The sequence below is a fragment of the Coptis chinensis genome, chromosome 2 (assembly GCF_015680905.1).
Source record: "Coptis chinensis isolate HL-2020 chromosome 2, ASM1568090v1, whole genome shotgun sequence".
NCBI lineage: Eukaryota > Viridiplantae > Streptophyta > Magnoliopsida > Ranunculales > Ranunculaceae > Coptis > Coptis chinensis.
Genome location: NC_141457.1, coordinates 87,144,645 through 87,164,981, shown reverse-complemented (window position 1 = coordinate 87,164,981; position 20,337 = coordinate 87,144,645). Strand labels below are relative to the sequence as shown.

Here is a 20,337-nt window from a genome sequence, read left to right as displayed (position 1 = left end):
CCTGTGGCCTAGCTTGTCCTTGGCCTAGGCCTACCTCTTTAGATAGTTTTATAGGATAGTTCAACGACTCAAATTAAATTCCCAAACACTTATTCGGCACCGGTATTTACACCCTACTTAATACTTAATGGATCGTCACCCTTTTCGCAAAAAGGTAGAAAAATAATAGTTATTCTAAATATATCCCAGCTTAAACACTCCCATGTAAAAAGAATTATGGCAACCAAGTGCGGCGAGAATCAAATTTTCACAATAACTTTCTGCCGAGAGAAATTTTGAGATTTTTTTTTATTGTTTTGCCTACCCACAGTAGCCATACTCCCTTGCGACCAACATGCGCCATTATTTTATTATTATTTTTTTTTATGCAAATACCAAGAAATTTAAGTATTTGCAATAGCCACACTTCCAAATGGGATGGGTGTGTATAAATAAAAGAGGAGTGTCAATCCAATTAAGTAGGGTATAAATATCGTTGCCTTTCTGAAATACCAAAATTTACATGAAATATTGTAAATTGACACTTCAAAACATTTGGAATAATGTTCATTTTTTTTTCACATACTGCCAAAGAAGGGGGTTTGTGGGCATAGATGAGACAGGGCAGAAGGGGTCGTCGCCCCCTCAAAGGTTTTAAAGAACTATTATGTTTTATATATTATCAGTATGAAAATACATAGAGGTTCGGCCCCCCTCGCCTCCCCTCAAAGGTTTTAAAGAACTATTATGTTTTATATATTATCAGTATGAAAAAACATAGAGGTTCCCCCCTCTTTCAAAATAAGTTTAAATATTTTACTATTGCCCCTTCAAATTTTTTGACTATGTTTTTTAAACTTGAAGCCACAACATAGTTTTTTATAATAGGTGTAGGAGCATCATATCAAACCCAAGTGTTTTATCATTAATCTACTATTAGAGAATATAAAAGAACGGTACCGAGAATAGAAGTCAAGTAGCACACAATTAAGTCGAGGCAGAAAATCCTTGCAAAGTCACGACTTACTTGCTCTCTCCAAATATAAAAAAGTAAAGCTTTATTATACTATTTATTCATACCTTTTCTTTAATAAGGTCTCATTCTATCTTCACTATTCACTTTAATTATCTTTCTGAATTTTGAAAAAAAAAAAGAGGAAAAATCGCTCATTTTTATCCTTCCATAACTTCTTAAACCAATTTATTTCAATTCACAACAAGGATTTGCTAATTCTTATAGAAAGAAGTCAAGAAATGATGTTAGAAGAAGATGTAAGCATTTTAAAATCTTAATATTAAACTATTTTTTTTCAATTCAAACAATCTATATTTTTTAGAGACGAAAGAGCTCAAAGTGCACATAATATATGGAACATACCTCTTAAAACAGTCTATATAAGTGACTGTGGGGATCTTAAAGTGGCAAAGCTTTTGCTTTCCCCTAGTCTACTTTGATTGGGCCTTTTCGAGATCAATGGGGTATGTTTATAATTTGAATGTTTTACTTCATCTATTAATATGTTTTGCTATCTCTAAATACGCTTTATGTTATTTCATTTTCTGAAATAGTCTAAGCACTCCCCTAGCTCAGAATTCCGGCTCCGTCCGACCGACCCTATATTTTGATTATGCATATAAACTCAGCCCCTCCTAGGTCAGATTTCTAGCTCCGTCCCTGTTTGTGGGTGGTTGGTACCAATCTTAGCCTAGAGGCCACCACCCAGGTCCGTCGTGAATGAATCCAGAATAATTCCCACTCACAAGAATAGAACCCGAGAACCTCATTGGTGGGTAAGTACACAGTACACACCAACGCCCTCCTGGACCAGTTGGGCTGTCATGTTGGGTGTGGAATAATGTTCCTTGTACTCCTTGTAATGTTGCGACTGAGGTAACGGTCGTGCCAGTCTGTGTGTTGATGGTCGATGCAAACGTTAGTATGCTACTGACGTTGAGGCTCTTTCTAGAGCAAATGGAGTCATAGTTGTTGACTGGACAGTATATTCACGCTAACAGTATATACTGCGATGTTTTCGCCTCACTCGGATTGTAACAAGTTGAGACCAAACAGACTCTGGTCAAGCTCAAAAGTATAAAAAATCTCACAAAAGATCTATCGTTTTTCAGTTTTTGTTCTATCAAAACTTTGATTAGTACTTCTTTGGAGCTTGTCATACATAAATCGGTTCATAAACAGTTCCACACATTTTGTTGGTTCTGGAGTGTAACTGGCACTAAAGACGGTCCCAATCTGGTCTGTTCTTGCTTGATTGATGTACGTGTATTATTTGTGTTTGCTGCCTTTACATACATGTCTTTCATTGTGTGTTCAGTACTTCCGTGTCACTAATTAAGCTATGTGACATACTGACTTGTACTTCTAGCTATGTGACCTACTCACTTGGGAGATATTTTGTTGATTATTGTTGGGAAAATGTTTTTAAGAAATAAAAAACACCGTAGAAGAGGGGCTCACTTCAAGTAACAGAGATGTGCAATTTGCAAACAGAATAAATGTGATGATCCTTAGAAATTGTTCATGGTGGAGCCGTGCAGCCAAAGGCTTACATCTGCATGTGAACATCCCTTTCGTTTAGGCCTTAGCCCTTAGAGTGTTGGCACACCTCACGCATTCCAAATAAATACATAGGGGTATGCCAAAAATAAGAGCCTCAGTGGAGTACTAGTGACATAAAATGGAAACCCCACTTGCTCTAAACTCTGAATATAATTCAGATGTGTGATTCCGAACGAAACTCTGGAATTCTGTTCGGAATTTCGGTTTTTCAAAAAATTGGAATTCTGAATATAGTGTCGAAATAATTGAAATTCTGAAAAATTTGAAATTCCGAATGTAATATGGTCGAAATTTATTAAATTTCGGTTTTTGAATTTATCGGAATTCCAAAAATTCCGAAATCCCAAACTATACTCAACTGTCAATCAAGAAACTTACTGATCCCTACTTCGCCTGTTATCTACATTCTGTCTGATCTAATCTATCATATTAAAGGCCATATCCTACCGTTTTATTTTCTTCCGACTCTATCTAGCTAGGACATTCACAATTTTGTTTTTGTTATAGACTCACTCTTCATAGACAGGAATCACTGAAGTGTTTATGGATTATGCATACGCAGCATCATAGTACAAAATATCCCAATATATCGCGATATTTGGAGATATCTATCCAGATTTTATAGAAAGATATATAAATATCACGATATGTTCAGAGATATATACGACTGTAAATATCAGTGATATTTCGATGATATTTGGGATATTTGTGATATTTGGAGATATTTTGTGTATATAACAATTTTATTTAATATTTACCATTATATTTTAAATAAATATAAATAATGTATCATGATATATCAAAAAATATCCACAATATCCATGATATTTATCGATATTTTGAATATATTTACGATATTTGCATGTGAAACAATATCAAATATTTGCAAAGAGGGGGATATATCCACGATACATATCCAGAAATTGAATATCGATAAATACCCATATTATAATATTTTGTACTATGCGCAGTATAGCTGTTCTGTATACTTCTATGCAGTGCCGGCTCATCCATAAGGCGACTTAGGCAGCCGCCTAAGGCCTCAAATTTAGAAGGCCTCCAAATTTCCTTATTTCTCCTTACATAAATTTGATATTACCATCTTTTATAAAGAAAAAAATAAACAAAAAAGGATAGTAGGAGTCTATTTGTTTTCCCCCGCACTAAATCTCAGGAGTGAATTAGTTTGAAGAAAGTTTAATCCAATAGACCACTACACAATTTACATCTCGGAGTTATAGGATGAATCTAATGGTTGCTAGTGCGTAGTTGTCTTAATTTTTGTGGGAGTGTCCTCATTTAGTTAGATATCTTAATTAGAAAAAATCAAAGAAAATATAAAATTCCACAATATATGCAAGAATCTCCACTTTCTATGGCGCCTTTTCCACTCTTTATCAACTTAACTAATTAAAGACATATTAACCAACGTCTCTCCTTCTCAACATCTCTCTCATACACACTATTTTCAATTTTTCAATAAATTTTTAAAATAAAAAAGGCCTCGCTTGGATTGGTCGCCTAAGGCCACATCTAGGCTTGAGCCGGCCCTGCTTCTATGGTAAATACATTAACTGCATCGACATCGACATTCACATATCTGTTATCATTTGACGACTACAATACTTAAACTAAGCGAATAAAAATCTTATTCGAGTTAGCAAGTTGCTAATCCCTGGAGAGTGGAGGCATAACAGAACCACAACCTTTCAAGAGAAGGTCTCATTCGTCATTAAGGTTTTGACAATACATGTCTTTATCAAATTTGCACTTGAGAGGAGCTGGACGATGAACTTGTGGAGCCAATTTTTCAACATAAAGCTAAGTCTCAGATCTTGACAGCTACTCATGGAGAAAAATTGGCAGCCACTCTACCACTAGGTGTTATGAGTGATGATTCATGACTGGTAGCAAAATTGGTGAACGAATTGGATGTAAAGCTAATTTATCCAACGAACAAAATATTCAAAAGTGGTATCTAGGCAATCGATCAGCCAATATACACGTTATGCGAATTTGAAATGATGAAAATTTGGATTTTGGTTAATACTTCATAGTTCCTAGTTCTGAATGATGTCAAAGGACCTTCAGTTTTTGGAAAATATCCTAAACCTGATTGCCTGATTGGATGCAGACTACCCCACTCGCCAGGGCTTATTCTTGGGGACCAATAGCCTACAGGGACATTTTCTCAAGTTAGAAGCAGCACTACAGCCAGCGGCAGGCAACTTCAGCAATCAGCAGCTGTTCAGAAAATGGTTAAGATTTCTACAAATTTAAGAATTCAGAACACACAGAAAGTCCTTCCGGTTAACAGATTCTCTCTGCTGTTGGATTCTTTTGGTTTGATATTTAAGGTTGCTTCTATGTCAATCCCGGTCTCCGGGCCATCTTAGAGAAAAAAGTGGTTTGCACCTAGACCTCTGTAAACAAGTGTAGAACACTCTTGTAATCGCCAAAATTGTTTTATTTTGTTCCGACTTAAAGGCCGGTGGCTATATCTAGGTAGGACATTCTCAATTTTGTTATAGACTCACTCTAACAGGAATCACTGACTTGTTTATGGATTATTCATATGCAGCATAGCTGTTATGTTGTTGTATACTTCTGTTCTAAATAGTGTCTGATGATCTGAGGAATATGTTATAAAGTTATGCAACAGAATACATTAACGGGTTAACTAGGAATCCTAATTGGCTCATCTAGTGTGGGGATTACTAGTTAGCATAGCATCTACATCCACACATGACACATCTGAATATCATTTGAATACTGCAATACTTCAACTAAGCGAATTAAAGTTTTATTCGAGTTGGCAAGTTGTCAATCCCTGGAGTGTAACAGAACCACAACCTTCTAAGAGGTCTCATTCGTCATAAAGGTTTTGACAATACATGTCTTTATCAAATTTCCACTAGAGAGGAGCTGGAAGATGAACTTGTGGAGCCAATTTTTTAACATAAAGCTCAGTCTCAGGTCTTGACAGCTACTCGTGGAGAAAAATTAGCAACCCATGTACCACTAGGTGTCATGAGTGATGAGTGATGAGCAAAATTGGTGAAACGAATTAGATGTAAAGCTAATTGATCCAACCAACAAAATGTTCAAAAGTGGTATACAGGTAATCGATCAGCCAGTTTACGCGTTTATTTGAACCTTGAGAATTGAGATACATTATTACCCATGCGAATTTGAAGTGTTGAAAACTTGGGTTTTGGTTCTCCACTTCTCCTTGGTTAATACTACATAGTTCATAGTTCTGAAGGATGTCAGAGGTCAGAGGACCTTCAGTTTTTGGTAAATATCCTAAACCTGATTGGATGCAGACTTCGAGTGTTGGACCCCACTCACCAGGGGGTGGTATTCTTGGGCGCTAATAGCCTACAGGGACATTTTCTGAATTCAGAAGCAGCACTGCAGCGGCAGGCATCTCCAGCAATCAGCTGTTGTTCAGAAAATGGTTCAGACTTGTAGTAGTTCAAGAATTCATAACACACCAACAATTTCCTGTTAACGTTTTATCTCTTCTGTTAGCTTCTTTTTGTTTGATATTTAAGATTGCTTCTATGTCAATCCCAGGGTCTCCGGGCCATCTTAGAGAAAAAATTGGTTTGCACCTAGATAGAGTAAACAGGTGTAGAGCACTATTGTTGGATCTTTCAAATTAGGGTTAACTAGTATTAAACACACACACACACCCAACTGGATGAGCCAATTAGGATTTCCCCCTTACTAAATGGGAAAATTAGGGTCTCCCCTCTAAACAAAAAAAGTCAACTTGAGTTGACCATGTTTTTTTTGCGTGTATTTGAGGGAAGAGGGAAGACCCTAATTTCCCATCTAGTGGGGGGGAAATCCTAGTTGGCTCATCTAGTGGGGGTAATGTTAGTTGACCCTTCAAATTAACCAAGTCTGGCATTGATCTTGCATTGCAAGCCAAATTCATACAAACGGAGCATTCCTATTGACAGCCGGTGTAAAAATAGTGTCAAACTCTCCAATCCATTAACAGAGATTCCTTCAACAATGTATGTATTACTCATATGTCTGTAACTCAAATACGGATTTACTAACTAGCAGAACGAGCTCACTTCCGCGCAAGTCTTCGTGCTGCTCCAAATAGCAATGTTTTACCAATCACACCAGTATGAAGTCCACAGACCAGAGCTACTGTTCCACCAACAACTACCCATCTCCAATCAACACCATTATCTACCCTCCGTGGCAAGTCCACAATCCAACATCGATCTTCTGCCTCGGTTTGTGCCTGTAATGAATCAGTACTACCTTGAATGGGTATTTTTGTGGTGATCTGTGCCATCTGAGCACTTCTCGACAGTGTTGCCTCACACTTCCTCGCAAGCTGGTATGCTTTCATGCCTGAGTGTATTTTCTTGACTGTTCCCCACATTCCATGACGGACTCCCAGCTTTGCCACATCCTTTGGGATCCCCATGTCTTCATAATGGACAAGAGTCACTTCACAAGCAGAAAGCTGTCCATCTCCCTTACAAGATTCCACTGCATTTAACATTCAAATCTAAACAATTTAAAACTCAAGCAACTATCTTTTCTTTATCAGTAAATTGGCTTATAAAACTCAGGCAATTATTGAGACCAAAAAATTAAAAAATCCAAATCACATATGACGTAATTTGGATCATAACCGAACAATGCCCTGAAAATTGTTGCAAAATATTGTCATTAGAAGTGACTTATACCAGCTTTGATGATCCAGCTAGAGAAATAAAGTTCCACACGTCTTGGTTTGTCACGCTTAGGTAGACCTGGATATGGCACACCCTGCAAGTATGAACACATATTAACATGCATGAAATGGACATAATTAATGGTTCAAATTAGTACCAAGGGTGTTTCTTTATATTCACTAGAAAGAGACTTCAAAATGAATGACTAGATAATTTCAACAGAAAGAGTACATATTCTCAATCTCAAGGACCAAAATATCGTCGATATTTCCAAAATATCACCGATATATATTGGTTTTTGAGGTACCAATATGGATATATTGCTATATATCGGATGGATATATTGACACATTTTGTATCCTATATATATCGGATTTTCCGATATATTGATATATATCAACTAATATATACAATATATCCGATATAGATCGTTGACTTTGACCAATTTTTATTAATATATCCACGATATTTCCAATATTTTCTGATATATTGACATACAAAACAGAATTTTGGCCGGTCAACAAAAGGATATATATCCACCGATATATCGATATATCCGATATATATTAGTTTTGGGGTCCGATATATCGCCCGACATTGAAATATTTGGCCTTGTATATTCTTATCTTGAAGTAATGCTGATATTTTTCCTAGCATACATGTGAGGACTATCAAATTACACATATACTGTAATGAGCAAAACAACATGAAGTAAGGGCTGACTTGCAATGTGCTCTTTTTTATTATGGATGCACAAATTCAAAAGTCAAGACCAGGGATACTTGATTTCTCTTGCCTTTTCTTTTCTATAACTTTTTTACTGAATCAAAGAAATCATATAGATTAGTACTATACATGCTACTGAACACACATGGCATACACCAATGAGCAACGGTAAAAAACGAAAGGAAAAGAGACCACCTCAAATCCTCAATGAACAAACACCCAAAGAGATGTGAGACTCAATTCATACCTTGGTCACACAGTAATATGTCTTTCCAGATTCCCATATTCGTCGACCAATAATATATTCTCTATCACTGCAGAAAAAAGGGAACTGCAATCACAAGGCCAGATCAAGTTACATTCCAAAATAAGAGTTGATTAAAAAGAAATAAATGAAGACAACAGAATCTTTCTCCAACCTTTTTTATCCAATGCACAATCATCGTTCCTGTATGAGGGGATTCTTCCAATATGTTGAAGTATGCAAGCATAGGGTCCCATTTTGGTCGAAATTCATCATCCCAGAAAAAATCTCTAACCAGCTCAGGAGTTACATCCTCATATACAGTTCTGCTACGGTAAACAGTGGGGCCTGACTGGTAAACAATATGTGGCATTTAGTATATTTATGGTTCCCATAGCTAACAAAAAATAAATTGATAAAATAAAGGAATGGCTCATAATTTTCTGATGTTTATCACGTCCTGAAGTATTCTAATTTCAGACAAAATAATATCCAAAATAACACAGAAAAATAGGGATCCACTCACAAAGTAGTTGGCTGAAACTAAACTCCTAAAGGCTACAAATTAATAGGTCCCTTCGGAATTACTATAAAAACACTATGATTTAGCCATGATGTGCTTAGGAATATTGAATGCATGCACCCAATACAGCACCTTCAACGGTTCTTCCAAGTAAAACACCTCCAATGTCCGAACAGCCAAGAGATTAGATTAGCTCCCTAAAGCAACATAGTTCAGCTATCAGACCACACCATGAGTCACGCCCCATTCTTTTTCACAAACTCACCAGATTGTCTGACTTTGGGGCCATAAGAATTGGCATGGTCTTTCATCACAACACAAGACCATAAAACGTCGAGTCATCATCTTTTAAGTTAAAAGAACCATGTCAACCTTTTTGCTGATTTTTTGTGTCTGAGGGTGCTGAGCCTGTTACATTTTAATATTTTATTTAGTCCTGGAAGAGCAAATACAATATTTTCCTTGATCAAGCACGCATTAGACATCCTAGACTTATTGTTCTAACTTCTAAGCCAAAACCCACACCCTGAATCCAATATGTGTATTCCCAATTTTTCTAAGCTCAGTGTATTTTCATATTTCTTCCAAGCATATAACTTCTTCAGCTACCTAATAATTAGTTTCGATAGTGCATCTACTTCGACAAATATAATATGGATATAAATAGGTAAAGCGTTCAAAGCCCAATACTATACAACAAATTTTCTGATTTTATATCCATTGTCCCTTTGTTTCACGATAGGATATGTCATCAAAGATGCATCATTCCAGTTCGGGAGTCTCTTCTTGGAGTACTCAGCTTTTTCCTTAAGAGGCCAAAGCTTCTCTAGCCTCTTTTTAGTCCTAACATGAGGCGTTTCATTGCAAAAGAATAAGAATCAACTTGGGATTTTCAATACATATCAATGATGTTAAAGACAACTCGCTCCATCAATCTAAATAATTTTTCTACAAATTTTTTGAAGTATGGCTCAACGTTTTTAAGGGTGCTCAATGCTTGATTAAATTGTAGGTCCCATTAACCTACACCGATTGTACTATGTTTTCCTTGCTCAAAATATCATCTCTTACCAGCAACAAAACAACCATGTTGGCATACAGTAATCATTTATAATTAATATAGCAGTGAACTGCAATGTAATTAAATTGATTTCCGTGTGTGCGCGTGTGTGTGTGTGTGTGTTTGGGGGAGGGGGGGGATTAGCATAACAGGTCGATGCAAAAACATCTTTTTCACTGTCTGATGAGCAATTTTGAAAGGACATCCATTTACATATGCTCCCTATCACATAAACGATAATCATTACATTTCCAAACTAGAATACACCAGGACATTGTCAATTCTACAGTTTTAGTGCTTTGGTCATAAACCATAAAGATTTAAGGGGAGAGAACACGAACAGGGGTTTAGATTTCATATATGTTATTGCACCATGTAGGATTGCCTTGAACAGAGAATAATCTCAAGCAATGCTCTAAAGAGCGCCAAGCGGTAGTCGGGCAGTGGGAGAGCACCTAGACGAGCTCGGTGGGGATTATTTTTTCTTCTAATATATCCCTATATCCCCGCCACTTACCAAACTTTACATATTTACAATAATTCAACTTTCAAGCATTTTAACAATTTAAATATTAAACACAAACAAAAGTACTTTTTACAAAAAGGCATAAGAGTTGAAGAAAATGGCAAGTTAACTGCTCGAGTTGAACGGAAAGAAGATTAAAGAATATGATCTATTTTGAGAGGGGTGTAGTAAAACATACTCTCTTTAGATTTTTTAACCCCTTGTACAGGATTTTTTTTTATTGGGCTTTAGTCTTTTGAACCCATATTCAAATCTTAAGCCTTCTTGTTCCTTTTCTTGTAGACAGGCCATTTCAAAAAATATCAATTAGCCCGACTAGACCGCTTAAAGGCTGATTATTCCGCCTAGCTCGACTAATCTGCTCGCATAGACCTGCCTAATAAGCTCACCGATTTTAGGCCTAGGCAAGTTGTATGGGCACTGTCTTGTGGCCACTTAGGACATTTTTTAGAACATTGGTCTTAAGATATAAGGTTGTGATCTATAATCAAGATAGCAATATGTAAATCTAAATAACACCAAAGAAGTTTTATTATATTTAGTTTCCCAACTCCACCACAAGTTTCTCCAGTGTTGCCAAAGGCAGCACCGAGGTGCAAAGACAATTTTTTTAGTGAGAATAGTTGCAAGTGATTGGAAAACCATAAAATAAGACTAAAGAGACTAAGAGCATCTCTAGGTGGTAGCATCAACTGTCCATTTGCTACCACCATTCGGAATTTCGTGAGAATCCATCTCTAGGTGTTGTGCTATAAAATCGCCGAGTACTCGCTGAGTACACTCCCTACTCGGTGCCTAGCCGACCCATTCAGCCTATTACTCCCCATGAGTGATTGGACGAGAAATCGGCCGATATTTCAATTTATAAGTAATCGGGCCTGGGCGAGTTAATAGTGAGAAATCGGGCCTTTTTTTTAAGCCCGCGAAACAGAAAAAAAAAGGTCCAAAACAAAAACTTTAGGGCTCGCGAAATCAAAAGCTTTAGTTCGTCACTTCGTCTTCTTCAGCAGTTCGTCACTTCGTCTTCTCCAGCACAGTTCGTCTTCTCCAGGTACGCTAGCACAGTTCTTCTTCATTTTTTTTTCTTCTTCTTCTCTCACTTCTCACTTCTCCTCCTCCTCACTTCTCAAGTTCTCATCAGTCATCACGTCCCTTTTCTTCTCCTCACTTCTCAAGTTCTCTCTTCACTTCTCAAATTCTCATCACGTCCCTTTTTTTGTAATAAGAAATTGTTGATGCACTTGTAATAATAAAAAAAAAATCATGGAGAGAGATATAGAGCTGTTGGACTGTTGATGCCAAGTTTAGTTATGAATTATGAAAATGGGTTGGGCTGTGTTTAGATATAGAGCTGGATTGTTTATAATTGCAGCTGTGGTCATAATTTGGGTCACTCAGATTAATTAAAAACGAAATCAGAGAGCTTCGAACAAAAAGAGAGCTTCGAGTGTTTGACCACACCAAACACTATTTGGTATCTACTGTGAATCTGTGATATGTTAATTGATTTATTCCTTCATCCCATATTGGCTGCACAAGTTCACAAAATTTTATATAAATTCTAGTGGTCAATTACCAGTTACCATATTGGTATTTCAATGTTAATTTATATGTAACATGTATTTGTAAAGAAATATAGTGTTTTAAAAAATCACCCGAGTAATCCCGATTAATCCCCGACCGAGTAGACCTACTCGCTACTTGCTCCTCCACCGAGTAGTGACCGAGTAGCAGTTTAAAAAATCACCCGAGTAATCCTGATTAATCCCCGACCGAGTAGACCTACTCACTACTCGCACCTCCACCGAGCAGCGACCGAGTAGCGATTTAACTGCCCAGTCTAGGTGGACTCAAACATGGTAGCATCAACTGTCTATTCGCATTCACATTCGCAAATTTGCAATTTTGTATGTGGATGCGGCGCGATAGTCCCAGTGTCGTGTGTGTGTGTTTTTTTATTTTTATTTTTTGGGTTTTCACTTAACAACCCATCACCACTGTTTTAAGCCAAGAGAAACTTTAAATAATTAAAAATTAACTTGGGAGTTAGGACCCACATTTAACAAAAAATAAATTTAAAATAAACTGGGTCCCACTATTAATTAGATTTGCTTGCTACCACCTAGAGTTGCGGCCGGTTTGTGAAGAAACATTCACATACTTGTTCACAAAACCAACAGTTAATACTACCACCACCTAGAGATGCTCTAAACCAGTTTTAGTGCACTTCAAACTTAAATAAACAAATAAATTAAAAAATGCCAAAATCTACCTCAGGTTCATGACGCCAAGCTTGGTATGCCATGCTAGGGGTGGAGCGTTCCATCATACCTTGCCACGCCCCATCTCCAAGATTACCCTCAAGAAGATACAATAGGTGATCTAAATCCTTCTCTGTAACAATATCAGACTGCTCGTTTGGAGCTTCTATATTGAGACTGCACGAAACATAACGATGACATAAGCTTCACTTTGAACAAATCACGCTGCAAAAGCTATCCTGATATGGACAATCAAACAAATATATCTTGAAAAAGCTCATGTGTTCTAAACAACTTGGTAATATAGGGAACAGATGAAGATATCCAGTAACACATTCCCTAACATTTGAAAGAGTAGAGAATCCTCAAAACCACAATAAGAAAAAAGAAAACCAAGTTAAATGCCAATGCGAAAGGAGAAAGCTCTATTATCGAAAGTAGGAAACAATTGAGTTTGCTACTAAAACTGATATAGCGATCCAGTATTCCGTTTGGCAGAACTGATCTTTGAAACAAAAGCAAATAAGACAGGATCACAAATTCACAATGTCAAAACAAATAACAACTCCTTACATTAAAATCATAAAAGATCGAAATTTAAACTAATTATCCAATTTATGTAAAATGTGTCCAAAAGTTTCATACATTGTCCACTTTTTATACGACAATTGGCTCATACAATTACTATCCCAACTTTTTAAGTCAATTCCCAAAGCTCAATTGGCAACAAATTATCAAATCAAACCAATATTTCATCAATTAATAAAAATAAAAAAATAAATAAACAACTCACTTAACACCGCCAATCGATTCATTAGACTCGCTTCTCCTCACCCCGGACCGATCAGATTGATCAGCACTATCTTTCCCATTAAAATTAGCCCAAAGTCTCCTCCCAACAGAAAATGCAGAAACAGCAGTAAAAGCAAACCACAATCTCCTGGCCCCGAAACCAGGTGGAGCAGTCCATAGAAATCGAAACTTACTACGAAGACCTAAAAAAACAAGACCAGTCCATCTAGGTCTCCATGACCAACCAATTACTAATCCAATCATTATAGCTAACCATATTGGTACTGAACATAATATTATGTCGACAAATGTTTCCACTATTGCTGGTTTTTTCATGAATTCCATGAAATTATATCTTATTTCATCCATAATATAAAAAAACCTAGAATTTTAGGATTGAAAAAGAGGGTTTGAGCTTTATGCATGGAAGGTGTTTGAAGAAATGATTATGAGAGAGAGAATGAAATAGACAGTTGGTGGGGTTTTCTTTTTTATCCTGCGTCTATTTGTTTGGTCAGATTGCTGTATGGGGATGTGACGTGTACGTGGGATTTTTACAATTGGTAACAGTTGGATTATTTAGGAGCTAAAAACGGATTTAATCGATTAAGCATAGTTTTTAGTGGTTTAGATTTATGGTCTTATCCTTTTCAATCTATTGCTTGCGTAATGTTAAAAGTCCTGCAACTAATCTGATTTATAATATACGTTTAAAATGTAGACAACACCAACTATCGTAGAAGAAAAATTTATGTGTTTGGCTTCAATATCTAGAGTTTCAAGTTAGATTCCATGTGAATTGGTGGAATGTATCTTCTGTGTGTTTTTGATCGTCTGAGTCGGAGGTCTAAAAACTGATCTAAAACTCTGAGGCTGTGTTTGGTTCACCACTTCACCGAATATGGTTTCATTAAGAAATCAAATTGGTTGAAAATGAACGGCCATTTGTGGAAAACTATTTCTAGACTGAATCAAGCCCATACACCCAGAGCACTGGATCGAGCCCTAATCAGCCAATATTCCAATAATACCCCATAAGCCCATCTCTCTCGTAAACAACTTGTTCCGCTTCACAAAATCATTCGGCTCTCTCAATGGAGTCAATGACATCATCAGGGAACAGTAAGGAAAACAACTTCCGATTATTTTAAAAAGAAGTTGAATTCACTGATTTTGAATGTGTTTTCCAACCAAACAACTATGAATTTTTCCTTTCCAAGAAAATACTTTCTTTTCCCTCACTTTCTTTGAACCAAACACAGCCTAAATGTTGAACTTGTGCAATTCTAAAGGCGTAAAATTAGTGACCCTATAAATGGACAGATAACTGATATGTCAAAAATCTCGAACCGGATTTAAATCCTCTCAAACGAATGAAACTATGCAATTAACTTAATGAGAGTATGCATCTGGCATTCTGGCATAGCAAGACCATATAGTTATCTAGTCGCGTTCCTTGGTCACTCAACTGCAAGCGACAAAGAGTTGTACCCAATAACATCTTCTAAATCAGTTCTCAGTCTTTCACCTGGCACTGGCTCGCAGCGTCCATCTGAAAACAACGGATATAGGATTGAAAGAAGTGCTTATCTGCCCTTGCCGCTTCCCAGTATTTACTTGACTTCTTCGCCCTTCCATTGGTTGGTCGGGGCAACTAAGAGAGTCAGATAGTTAAGAATCTAATAGCAGTCTCATCATTGGCCCCAATAGAAAACCCCTTGTAGATCTATTTCATCAAGGGATATAATTTGGGAGCTGATGTTATGTTTTACCACCAGAACACACACACACAACACACAAAACCACCTACGGCAAAAAAAAAAAAAAAAAAACAGCGGAATACGGAATATACTTTTCTGATAAAAGTAAAACATCAAGAAGTTTCCATATCCTGTAATCCAAAAAAAAAATGTTTTTACATACCACATAAAGAGCTAGTTGCTTTGCACACACAAATAGCAACATGTAATCAGTACAGGAAGAGTCATTACAATAAGATTAATACAAATACAAGAACTAAGAATCTAAAACTCCAACATCGAGTGCCTTGAGTAGTACGGTGAGCTTGGAATTGGGAAACTGCAAAGTGCAGAAACTAATGTCATTATTTGCTGATAGCAAGAAATTACTTACGTGTATAGAAAAAAGGACCAAGCAGATTGCTGCTCTTGGTCACAAACTACAGATGAAAACATTAAACTCTAGATAATTTAACTGTAAAGAGTAGAAGTAATGATGACCTCATTAGCTTGTAATAATAAAAAAAACTTCCGAGCTTGCACCTGATATTCAAATAAGAAACTGTAAGTAAAACAAAATTCAATTATCTAACCACTGCGAAAATCCAATCATGTAGCGACTAATGATCCAAGAGCCTAAACCTTTTTCATCTCCAATGCAGATGTGGCTTCAAACAAATCCTGGTTCAGAGATGGGAAATTGAGAGCAAACCCCCATGTCACCTCAAAAATGGACATCAATATTTGTGCTGGCGCACCTAAAACAAGTAAAGGAACTGCTTGAGAAGAAAACACGACATAAACAAATATATATGGTTATCACAGCAACATAAAAATGTTTCACAGAAGGGCAGAGAATGAGAACTCACGAAGTATAACTGCTCCAGTGACTATATCAAACTTTACATTCCTGGGCATCGGTTACTTGTTCTACAGATTCCAACCCTGGGAACTGTCCAATATCATATCCATTAAGTGGTTGAAACTCATTGTTCAAACCAATAGCAAATTCATCTGGACGGGTTCCACCACTTTGCAAATAATCTGCAATCTGCATGGTAGAAACGAGTGGAGCAGGATATTAACAAATCAGACTCTCACGTATTAGAGAAAATGATAATTAGAATGACAGTATAAATCTAACACAGAATAAATTAGATATAAATGTTGATATTTCTACATCAAATAAATAACGGAACGTACATGATTGGCAAGATCTATGCCACTTAAAGCTGAAGCCTCTAAGCTTGAACCCAGCAGCCAATCACCACATATTCCAGCTCTTCCCTGAGGATCAAAGATGCACGGAATGCCTGGAGTATTAGTTGGGAGAGCTGCACCCCTGTGCATGTTATGTCAAGAAAAATTACGATCGTCATTTGTAAAGTTGGTTAAATATAACTAACAGAATGACTCAGAGTGCATGCAGTCCCTACCATAACTGAACTCGCGTATAAATGGGTTTTGGAAGTGATCCCGCCGGTAATCCTAGTGCAATTTCAGCACCCTCAAGCATGCCTGCCGTCACCTTCTCTGCAGTAACATTTGGCACACTTTCCTGATAAGATATGAATAAATATGGATAAGGCATCAAATAGACTTCATACACATATGAGGTCGTATGTGCCAAGTTAATGCACCAGCTTTAAGTGTAATTATATTTCATTAGACTAAAAATAGTAGAATAGTGTAATTTCTTTTGAGAGTGATGGCGATGGTGATAAATACTTAGTAAGAGCACGGAGGGACTATCCCAGGTAAGTAATCAGCCTTGTATTACTGTGGTGACTGCTGTCTGCTATGAAGAAAGGACCAGCAAAGTAAAAAGAAATATCACAGAAGGAAAAAACAAGAAAAATATCTCGAATGCCCTGACTAGTTTATTTTTCTGTGGTAGGAGCACTTTTATCAATAGATACTTAAATGCTCTGAACAGTTTGCATTTTTATTGTTCTAGGAGCACTTCGATTAGAAGCCCCTCTTGAAACAATACCAAGCATATTTACATGCCCTGTGCACAAACCAAGTATGCACACACACAAACACACATTGTAGGATAAAAGCATTTCTTCGTACTACATATCCAGTAAGTTAGTCAGTCACATATTGAAAGTAATGAACTTCAATATATGATGAAAGAAAACCTTAACAGTAAGATAAAGACTAGTGTGTCTGTGATGTTTTTTGACACGACAAAAGGTACTTTGGAGCAAATTCTACACTAAACGTGAAACTCCCACATGTGATTAAAGGATCAGAATGAACACAAAAGAGAGTTTAAAAAGAAAGCTTGATAGCCAAACCTGAGGAACTTTGTTTCTTTTTCCGTAAGCAGCAGTGCTGAAGAAGGTCCAACAGTGAGGGCCTCCAGTCTGGGAAGGAAACAATTTCTTTGTGTTGTTAGCCATCCACGAGAGAGCATCAACACCTTTTACAAAAGCTCCCTCAAAAGGATTCATAGCCACATTATCCGGGATAGGAAGAGGATCTTCAAAAGCCACAAGAAGAGCCCAGACAGAACTCAATTCTAGCCTCTGCAAAAGCATATAAAAAATATGATGACAAGTAACGTCTCAAGGTGCATCAGCATAAGTGGCAATTACATTCCACTGTAATCATAAAAGGAAAAAAGTTGAACCTTCATTTGTTTAGCTATAAGTGGCAAACCGGATGTAGAAAGCAAACGATTTGCGCATTTTCCTGTTAGTGATCAAAGAAAACTAAAAATAATCAATTCTCATCTTTCCATCACTAAAATTATGATTCAATTAAATAAAAACTTAAATTTTAAATGCATAAGCAACTTACCATTATGTGCAATTACAATTGCATCGAACTGACCACATGGTTTTCCATTCTCAGATAAATGCCACATTCCATTAAACGCACCTAATTTACTTATCCAACAAGGTCTAACCACGTTAACCATTTGAGTCTGCACCAATAAACAAAGTAACTACCAACATGTAAAAAATATCGTTTAACACACTAAAACGAGGGGGAAAAAAAAACATTGACCTGGGACAAAATTGAATCTGCAAGTGGACGCATTCCATTCACACCAATATATCTCGGGGACGAAGAAGTAACAGGAACAAATGAACCACCAGCTTCAAGCTCTCCAATAACACCTTCCCACTCTCGAATAACTCCCTTCTCCAACCACCCATTAACCAACTCCCCAAACCGAGAATCACTAACGGTAAAAAACTGAGCAGCATGATCAAATACCAAATGCTGTGGATCAATTACTCTAGTCCCCAATCTTCCTCCCAATCCATGCATCCCCTACAAATTATTAACAATAAACAACATGCATAGACAAAAAAATAAAATGTAGTACTACTAACCGTGTCGAAGACGGTGGAGCGGACCCCTCTTTTTTCCAAATGAAGAGCACAGATTAAACCAGACATGCCACCACCAATAATTCCAACAACAGGGTCATTAGAAATAGGGCCAGTAAAAGAAACTTGTTCTTGACTAAATGATTTTTTAATAACTGACCTTCTAGAAGAATTATATTTTCTAGGTTTACGGTTGGGTTTATTATTGTTTGGATTTGCTGACTCAGCTTTACAGCTTAGGGGTTTATTATTAGTAAAATATTTCAAGGGTTTAATGGGTTTAATGGGTTGATAGAGAAATGAAGAATTGAGAATTGTAATCATTGTGGTGTGTTAGTGTTTTTTTTTTTTGGAGGGAAGGATAAGAAACAGTCTGTTTATATTTTCACCCGTTGGAATTGTGATAAAGAGTGGTGGAACAACTTGGTTCTGAAAATGACGTATTTCTGTTCTAAAAGATACTTTTGAAAAAGAATCAAAAGAAACAAAATCTATGTTCTACTAGTTAGTCTTTCTCCATACATGGTAACATGGGTATACTTAGCTTGTTTCAACCAAGTAGTGTGAAAAATGTGCAACATGGATAGCATTTTTCTCTTGCACATCTGACCCACATGGTGAAGAAAGCTTTATATAAAGAGCTTTTATGATGAGAGATTGAAGAGAAAGAAGAATTAATAGATCATAGCTTAACTTTAAAGTGAAAGCACACAATCTATCTGAATCTATCTATATTCTTTGTAGCTCTCTTCAAGCAAAGTTCAAAACACTGTTCATCTGCACAAGTTTCATCAAGTAAGACGAATAAATAAGTACAAAGAACACCAAAAGTTTCAAGATTTGGGACTAATCTTGTTGTATGGTTTTATGTTCACACTAATACATCTTTTCATGCATAGCACAGTTTGGTAAACAAAGAATAAGTAGATTGCAGAGTAGACTAATTAATTACCTGTTCTACATGAAAAGTCAAGTAACATAGCTTCACTTAGCCTCAGATCAAATTTCGCATGATATCAATAGATTTGGCAAGAGTTTATTGATGAGTAGTTGTGACTTACTTGAAAATAAATGAGCATACGTTTATGAATCACGACAACCTATGCTGCATCAAACTTGCAAACTAGCATGTGTATACTGTGTTAGTATCAGAAGGGAGTGATAGAAAATGACCTGCCATACATATGCAGTTGCCGTCGGAATCATATGCAATGGCATATGCAACAGAGAAACACAGGAGTCTAGCTCACGCATCATGTTTAGAAATGCCTAAAGAAACTGGCCAAACCAGAACCAAGTTGAAATGCATTGCCATAGAAGTATACAGGGAGAAATCTGGTCAGCCCTGGTATCAGTCTCAATGAATTGGGGGGAATGAAGCCTGGTCCGAGATCATTCATTTGATTTTATGCTTCAGATGAATGGTGTCGAACCAGACAACATCCCCCTCAACTGTTAATGAGAGAAAAGTTTAAGCCAGAGAGCTAGGAAGAGAGATGTAGTAATGTCCATGCAATTTGTTTGATCATATATATACGTCAGAATGAGGGGCAGATTCTTTCTTGGGTCAGATGTACAGTTCACATTTTACACTCGGGACTCCCATGGGCCATCTTAAAAGGTCCCTTTCTAACTCTCCTATGCTCAGTTGGAGACTATGTGCAAGAATTGAACTGCGAGAGGGGAAGTATTTTCTTTATCTTTTTTTCGTTTCTCATTTTTAGTAGATGATATGGGCTGTAAAGAAGGTCATCTGCGTGCTGTCGATGTGTTGATTTAGCCTTTAGAGAGCACAAAAGCTCCTTTGATGAACTCCTTAAGCTAACTTTTTTATTCACTGTCATCAATGTAAT

General features: G+C 36.8%; 2 protein-coding genes across 3 annotated transcripts; both read right to left on the bottom strand.

Moving 5' to 3' along the window:
• Positions 1 to 6,498: 6,498 nt before the first annotated feature.
• On the bottom strand, positions 6,499 to 14,067 carry LOC147518607 (uncharacterized). Its single transcript, XM_086590408.1, has 6 exons — positions 13,400 to 14,067; positions 12,618 to 12,783; positions 8,412 to 8,588; positions 8,240 to 8,323; positions 7,279 to 7,360; positions 6,499 to 7,078 (listed from the first exon to the last, which is right to left on the bottom strand). The coding sequence occupies exons 1-6, from the start codon at positions 13,765 to 13,767 to the stop codon at positions 6,645 to 6,647; spliced, it is 1,311 nt and encodes a 436-aa protein (XP_086446534.1). The 5' UTR covers positions 13,768 to 14,067; the 3' UTR covers positions 6,499 to 6,644.
• Positions 14,068 to 15,238: 1,171 nt separating this feature from the next.
• Positions 15,239 to 19,247, bottom strand: LOC147518606 (FAD/NAD(P)-binding oxidoreductase family protein). 2 transcript variants are annotated; one of them, XM_086590406.1, is made up of 11 exons: positions 18,488 to 19,247; positions 18,156 to 18,425; positions 17,946 to 18,072; positions 17,776 to 17,837; positions 17,441 to 17,671; positions 16,574 to 16,695; positions 16,341 to 16,479; positions 16,007 to 16,188; positions 15,780 to 15,895; positions 15,639 to 15,680; positions 15,239 to 15,477 (listed from the first exon to the last, which is right to left on the bottom strand). In XM_086590406.1, exons 1-8 carry the CDS (start codon positions 18,806 to 18,808, stop codon positions 16,033 to 16,035), a joined length of 1,428 nt encoding a protein of 475 aa, XP_086446532.1. In that variant the 5' UTR covers positions 18,809 to 19,247; the 3' UTR covers positions 15,239 to 15,477; positions 15,639 to 15,680; positions 15,780 to 15,895; positions 16,007 to 16,032. The 2 variants fall into 2 exon arrangements, with proteins under 2 accessions (XP_086446532.1, XP_086446533.1); XM_086590407.1 differs by having other exon boundaries at positions 16,003 to 16,188; positions 18,488 to 18,932.
• Positions 19,248 to 20,337: the final 1,090 nt, after the last annotated feature.

Excerpts from the sequence above, each read along its gene's own strand:
- LOC147518607 (XM_086590408.1), bottom strand. The coding sequence starts at position 13,767 with ATGGATGAAATAAGATATAATTTCATGGAATTCATGAAAAAACCAGCA. Across the intron at positions 12,784-13,399 it reads GAATCGATTGGCGGTGTTAA|TCTCAATATAGAAGCTCCAA; the intron begins GTGAGTTGTTTA and ends TGTTTCGTGCAG. Across the intron at positions 7,361-8,239 it reads CATATTACTGTGTGACCAAG|GGTGTGCCATATCCAGGTCT; the intron begins GTATGAATTGAG and ends TCATACTTGCAG.
- LOC147518606 (XM_086590406.1), bottom strand. The coding sequence starts at position 18,808 with ATGATTACAATTCTCAATTCTTCATTTCTCTATCAACCCATTAAACCC. Across the intron at positions 18,073-18,155 it reads CAGATTCAATTTTGTCCCAG|ACTCAAATGGTTAACGTGGT; the intron begins GTCAATGTTTTT and ends TTATTGGTGCAG. Across the intron at positions 17,838-17,945 it reads AATTGTAATTGCACATAATG|GAAAATGCGCAAATCGTTTG; the intron begins GTAAGTTGCTTA and ends GATCACTAACAG.